Source organism: Panicum virgatum, chromosome 4N (assembly GCF_016808335.1).
Source record: "Panicum virgatum strain AP13 chromosome 4N, P.virgatum_v5, whole genome shotgun sequence".
NCBI classification, from domain to species: domain Eukaryota; kingdom Viridiplantae; phylum Streptophyta; class Magnoliopsida; order Poales; family Poaceae; genus Panicum; species Panicum virgatum.
The window spans coordinates 36,310,783-36,317,950 of NC_053148.1; the positions used below are offsets into that span (position 1 = coordinate 36,310,783).

General features: G+C 44.3%; 1 protein-coding gene across 1 annotated transcript; it reads left to right on the forward strand.

Annotated features, from left to right (window-relative positions):
- LOC120670962 (peroxidase P7-like) lies at positions 1-1,695 on the forward strand. The gene is made up of 3 exons (XM_039951153.1): positions 1-464; positions 546-737; positions 850-1,695. Exons 1-3 carry the CDS (start codon positions 231-233, stop codon positions 1,399-1,401), a joined length of 978 nt encoding a protein of 325 aa, XP_039807087.1. The 5' UTR covers positions 1-230; the 3' UTR covers positions 1,402-1,695.
- The last annotated feature ends 5,473 nt before the right edge of the window (positions 1,696-7,168 follow it).

Consider the following 7,168-nt stretch of genomic DNA (forward strand, 5'->3'; position numbering starts at 1 on the left):
TGCCAGGCAACGCTGGTGCGCCGCGCACAACCGCGGCAGAGCGAGGCCGCCACCACTCGCGTCAACCAATCGCCGGCACCAAGTGCGCCCTACATTTTGCGCGCGCAGATCGGACTGTGGCACGGTGACCATCACGAACTGTCGAACGCTATAAAAACACCAACATGGCCAGGGCCACTCCTTGGTGCTAGAGGTGGGCGAGCTTTTCGGTGGGCCGGCGGCGGCGAGCCATGTTGTCTCATCGGCGGCCGGAAATGGGTACCTTGCTCGCCAGGAGTTTGGCTCTTCTCGCTCTCCTCTGCCTGCTTTTCCCGTGCAATGGGAAGCTCTCGACCAAGTTCTATGCCAAGTCGTGCCCCGGCGTGGCCACCATCGTGCGGTCGGCGATGGCGCAAGCCGTCGCCAAGGAGCCCCGCATGGGCGCGTCCGTCATCCGGCTCTTCTTCCACGACTGCTTCGTCAATGTCGGTCGCATCTACCATCCTTCTGTGTTACTTAGGTTGCCTTGCTGCTTCTCGGTGATCATCAACTCATCATGTGCACAGGGGTGTGACGCATCCATCCTTCTGGACGACACGCCGACGTTCACCGGCGAGAAGAACGCCGGCGCCAACTCCAACTCCGTCCGCGGGTACGAGGTGATCGACGCCATCAAGACGCAGGTCGAAGCGGCCTGCAAGGGCATCGTCTCGTGCGCCGACATCGTCGCCCTGGCATCACGCGACGCCGTAAATTTGGTCAGTATACGCCGAGTGCTTAGAGAGAACACGCACGCTGTCCAATTAGCAAGTGTCCACTGTACCCAGCACAACACGTTCCTCTGAACGCTGCTCTGCGTGCGCGCTGCAGCTCGGGGGCCCGACGTGGAACGTGCAGCTCGGCCGGAAGGACTCGCGCACGGCGAGCCAGAGCGCCGCCAACGCCAACCTCCCGGGCCCGGGCTCCAGCGCCGCGTCCCTCGTCTCGGCGTTCGTGGCCAAGGGCCTCTCGGCGCGCGACATGACGGCTCTCTCCGGCGCCCACACCGTGGGGCGGGCGCGCTGCCTCTTCTTCCGCAGCCGCATTTACACGGAGCCCAACATCAACGCCACCTTCGCGGCGGCGCGGCAGCAGACGTGCCCGCAGACCGGCGGCGACGGCAACCTCGCGCCGTTCGACGACCAGACGCCAGACGCCTTCGACAACGCCTACTTCAGGAACCTGATGGCGCAGCGCGGGCTGCTGCACTCCGACCAGGAGCTCTTCAACGGCGGGCCGATGGACGCGCAGGTGAGGAAGTACAGCGGCAATGCCGGCATGTTCGCCACCGACTTTGCCAAGGCGATGGTGAAGATGGGCGGCCTTATGCCGGCGGCCGCGACGCCGACGGAGGTCAGATTGAACTGCCGGAAGGTGAACTGAGAATCAATGGCTGCGTTGGTCAAGTTTCTTTTGTTGCTAAGAAAAGTCGTTTTCCTGGAATGGTGAGTGCTACTCCTCCACTCGGGTGATCAGCTAAGAGCTGCAGGCTGCTAAAATTTGGTGCTTGTTCGCCACAATCTTATAGAGCAGGCCATAAGGATGCAACAACATTGAAAGGAATATAATTGCAGTTGTATGAGTAAATTTATCGCATTGTTTTAGAAGCAATTGACACAGCAGGTTGCATTGTGAAGAAAAGGAAAAGGAGAATAAGCAAAAAGCATTTACGTGTGAGTAGGGGTGGAAATGAGACCTTAATGCATCCTTCATAATCCAACTCAGTCTTGATCATACTTAGCTCAAAAATATATATAATATGAGCACGGTTTATTTGTGAGCCCGATCCTTAAAATTTCTAGCCTAAATTGTTAGACCCTTTACCACCTCTAAGTTCAAGTGGTTTAGCACCATCAAAGAACACTAAAGTGAGTAATTCTTCCACGGTCAGCTAAGGTTGGTCCCCAAGAATGAGAAAGCTCAATGCGCAATCAAGGCATTGTGGCATGAGATGTTCATGTTGGGTGCTCCAAAATTATGTAGCCCATAAGAAGGGGATAATTCCATAGCACTATAAACACCATATATGAGAAGGTTCACCGCAATCCAATGTCATATTATATTGCTTGAAGGAAAGGTCAAACATTGCCCCAGAATGTTATGATCCTACATTATAAAAATAATATGAACTTCAATAATTATGTGGGAATAAAACGATGGCAATTATGAACTTCTATCTCCACAATGTGAAAATAATATTGCAGTTGTTTGTTGCATGTGTATATGGTGCGTGTGTGTGGTGATTGTGGGGGGGGGGGGGGGGGGTGTCGTATGTTCCTATGGGTAATGATTTTTTTAGGGTAATGATGCAACTTATTCTCATGCAAACCATCTTTCAATAAACTTGTTCCGCATGCGTATATTTTTAATGGTTCTGCCTCTTCGTATGGGCTAACGATACCAACTAATGTTTGCTAAATATGATTTAAACTTTAAAGTCAATTTACATATTGAATATCCTTGGATGTAATAAGTGGACTCCATTGTCGTATGCAAATGCGATCAATTTTGTGCAACATTAAGTGTTGGACTATGGATTGACGATGTGGCAGCACTTAAACTTTTTGGGAATGATTTTTTGGAAACTGTTGGGCTAGGTATTTTATTTTCTTCCAAAATAGTTTTTGGTAAGGTCCCAAAGGTAAGTTTTTTGGCTCTATTTCTTAGGCACTCTAGGAGATACTCTAAGAGGTACAGATTCAGACTCCCTTGAAAGAGGAATTAGCTAGCACATCAGATCCCCTAAACCCAGCTAGGTTGTCCTTGGATCATTAGCAAAATGAGATCTAGCATTTATTTTGGTGGGACCTTTATAAGTGATAGAATAGAGGAGATGGAAATGGAGTATCATTGCCACATACAGCATCTATCTAATAATATATTGTAATAATATGGAAATTTTAGTGTTGCAATTTCAGTTTTCATGGTAATTAGTGCGCTATATTACCAAAACATATCGTTGGTGTCTAGTTTTACAGGTTTTTTTTCCCTTCCTGTTTGGTCCGTGTGTACATATCATCAATTTGCGGTTTAAGTTTCCTATTGTTTATTAATGATAAGAAAAAACTGTCTGACTTGTAGTAGCATGATTACCACTGACAAGTGTACCAAACTAACAGCTCAGCTGGAGCAAAATGCACTACAAAACAACATATATATTGCGATTAGGTGAGGAAGCATATATTATAATCGTGATTGGGATTGGAAGCATATCGGACCCAAGCCTTTGATAGGCTGGAGCTGGACTTGCAGAGCGGTGCACTTGTCTAGGAATAAGCAAGTGCAAAGTTGTGCTCGCAGCTCGCTCAGCTTGGACTGTCGCTCCTCCCGTTTCGTGCCTAACTCGATCTGGAGGCTCATGATATGTTTGGTTTGCTTAAGCTACTCGCGTTACAACAAGAATCTTGTATTCATGGAGTACTAAACTAAATTTATTTACAAAATTTTTTCACAGATAGATGCAACTTTGCACAATGAATCTAATGACGATAATTACTCCATAATTGGCTACAGTAATACTACAGTAATCATCCTCCAATCGTGTGGTCAAAGATGTCATTAGATTTGTCTCGCGAAATAACGCAGAGGTGTGGAGTTACTTTTGCAAATTGCCTTCATTTAATATCCGTAATTAACGGTCAAACATTACGCTACTTCCTAACACAAGCAAACCAAACAGGGCTTTAGCACAATATGCGTGCGCATCGCCTCAATGAAATGCATAGGACTGATTGGATATTTATAAATTTTCTCGCCCGAACTTAAGTAATCGAGGAGTGAAAGCGATCGGACCGCACTCTAACCTAAGAGGGGGAGGGAGTGAATTAGGCAAACTAAAACCTTAGACCTATGGCTCTAACTATTTGCACACAATTAAACTAAGCATGCTATCTATATGTGCATCTATGGTTGTTTTAGTATGAAACCTTTATCCCAAAAGAGTTTAGCAACCTATAGCCTTTCCTATCAAGAAACTACTCTACGAAAGTAAAGGCACACAAATTGCTAGTATGAAATGCGGAAGCTTAAAGAGAAGGATATGAGAAAGCAAACTCTTGACGCGGGTGTTTACCCCGTGGTTCGGTTAGCCACAAAGGCACACACCTACATCCACGTTGTTGTAGCACTCATTAAGAGTATGCTTAATGAGGACGTGGGTTCCCGATCTTCCATCAGGTTCTGGATAACTCTCATTGTAGGCGGAGCGAGACACACCGATCCGGCTTCAGATCCTAAGACCCGAATCCAGCAATCTTAGCACCACATCTCCTCTGGTTATCAACCGTGTCACAACCCGGTTGACCTCGCCAAGAAGGCTAATCCCTGCAAGCGCAACGAAGAACACAAGCAAAAACTCGAAAGAACGCAGCTCAATTGAAGTGACTCTGTAGATGAAAGATTAATCTCAAGTTGGGGTCTCACAAACCGACACGGCGGCGAAACTGTTCTCGACAGAATAATCTAAGCAAAACCCAAGTAACCTAATGGCGGCTGCTGTGTATATAGAAGAGAGAGGCTAGGGGGGCGGCCAAGGGGGTGGCCGGGCAACCCTAGGGAGTACAAGGCCATCGGGCCCAAAAACTGGCGTCGCTGCATCCAGGCAGATTCTGGTCGTCATGTTGTTTCGACGATTCCCATCGACTCCGAGCGTATTTTGATATGGGATCAGTTGGGTTGGAAATCTTATCCTTATCTTTCCAACAATATATAGAACGCCCAAAACGGAGCCCATATGTGGCCTGGGCGTCCGTTTTCGTGAGGCCTGCTCCTGCAGTCCGAACCGGACTCGCGAATAAATCGGACTTCAATGTGGATTGGGCTTTGAACTCTATCTTCGCTTGGGCCTTGGTCATATGCGTATTGGTCATGTCCTCATCATTCTCCCCTTCTTGGTTTTGAGTCGTCCTCGACTCAAAGTCGCTGATGCTTGCGAAAGTAGTTGTTCCCATTCTTGACATGATCCTGCGTTGCTTCTCTTCTTGAAATTGAACCTGTTGTGACAAAACAAACAAAGAAGAATAAGAGGAACTCTGCGTGATAGGATTAGTCTTAAAATAGCCCTCTTTTTCATCAAATTGTTGCACAGCAAAAGGAGATTTCAGATTTGAACACATATAAACACGATGCATCATGTACTCTCCTTTACAATTATAATTGCCAATAAAGTGATATGTACATCGAGATAACCATGGAAATCCAACACATTTAAATTTCTTCTCCAAACTACCAAGTGCACACAAAGTATCAAACTCTATATAACCCAAAGTATTTAAAGAAGACAACAATTTCCTTTCATCATTTTCTATAGCAATTGGAATCAAATGTTTATTTTTAGCATAAGTCTTTGGTTCCAAAACAAAAGGATCAGTTTCCTTCACAAGTTGTGGCACAGGGATAAATATAGAACTATCACACAACTCTTCTTTATCCCAAAAATCAGTAGAATATTTATCATGTGACAAAGTCAATTCAGATTTGGTGTCCACTAAATGTTGCTCTATTATAGCATGAGTGGTGGACAATTTCAACACATCAAGAGAGCTCTTACGTGATACAATTACCTGTTCATTCTCTATCACCTTGTCTTCTGTTTTAGATACATACTGCAAAATATTAGGTCCAACAGAAGACAAAGCGATATCTTTAATTTGTACAAAATCAGATTTAGAGGAAGGCACTGTAATATCTGAAATAATCCTTTCTTTTCTAAAAGGCTCATTCTGTCTTCTCTCTTCTCTTTCAAGATCGGCTTCTAAAATTTCAGTTGTGGTCATAGATTTAAGTATAATTTTTCTTCCATTGTAGTTGAAAGAATATCTATTTGCAACCTTTTGATGTACCACATCATTTATATTAATCCATGGCGTTCCTAGCAATAAATGACATGCTTGCATGGGTACTATATCAAAATCAGCACTACTCTTGTAAAAACCAATGCTAAATTCAATATGTGCAAATTCAGTTATCTTAATCTTATCGTAAGAATTTACCCATTGCATGTAGTATGGATGTGGATGTGGCTTTGTGGTCAGACCAAGCTTCTCGACCAGCTCTAAACTTGCAAGGTTGTTGCAAGTCTCACCATCAATGATGACTCGGCAACGTCGTTCCATCACGGCAAAGAAAGTCTGAAACAAATTGTTGAATTGATTTTGCTCCACTTTCTCCATTTGAGAACTCAACACTCGTTGAGCAATCTCAGTGTTTCCTGACATTGTTAGTAAGTAGACAAGAGAAAACACAAAAGGTTATCCCTATCAACTACTATATGCGGATGTGGATGGTGGAAACACAATCTCACACGTCTTACCAAGCTCTTACAAGTGTTCTTACCAATGCAAAGCAGAGGATGGTACAACCGGTGGCTGGTTCGTGATACCTGTGAGGAAGTGGTACCAAGATTGCAAGATCCTCTGGGTGTACTGATCTGAAGTAATATGTGGAGCTTCGGGGGGCTTTATTTAGTAGCAAGGATTAGCACAATTGAAAATCAGATAGCAAAAATTGAATAAATATCCAAAGTACTTATCAATGTTGCTGGCTTAAACGTGTTCCTAGAACTAGTTCAAGCAAGCAAGCGACATATACCAAGCACAAAGGACACAAAAGGATGCAAGCACTTCTGATTTTTTTTTTCTTTTTTTTGTGCGGCTCTTTTTTATGCACTTGCCTTTTTCTTTCTTTCTTTTTCTATTCAAAAGTGCCACAAGAGCAAGAGACAACTCCACACTATCACAAAATTGTTGTCTGTAAATTACAGATTTGCTACCAAACTTATACAAGCTATTTGACAAATTTAGAGACCCCAAACACGAAAACTTACAACACGAAAGTTGTAGATCCTCCTTTTCTCTTTCTTTTCAATATATGGAAAGTCTCTTTTGGATAAAGGAAGTAGAAGATATTGACCCCGAAATACAGACTACTCAGAAATTTCTGGGTAACCAACATATTGAATTCCAATACAGATTAGGCGCAGATAACTACGTTTTCTGTAATTCTCACAATTGATAAAGTTGTAGATAATTTCACAAGCTTTCCAGAAAGTACTAGAACACAAAAATCTGAGTTTGTATGCGAGAGATATCAACAAAATACCGAACTGGACATAAACAAGTCTGAACCGGACGTGATGACGGGATGGAAAAGG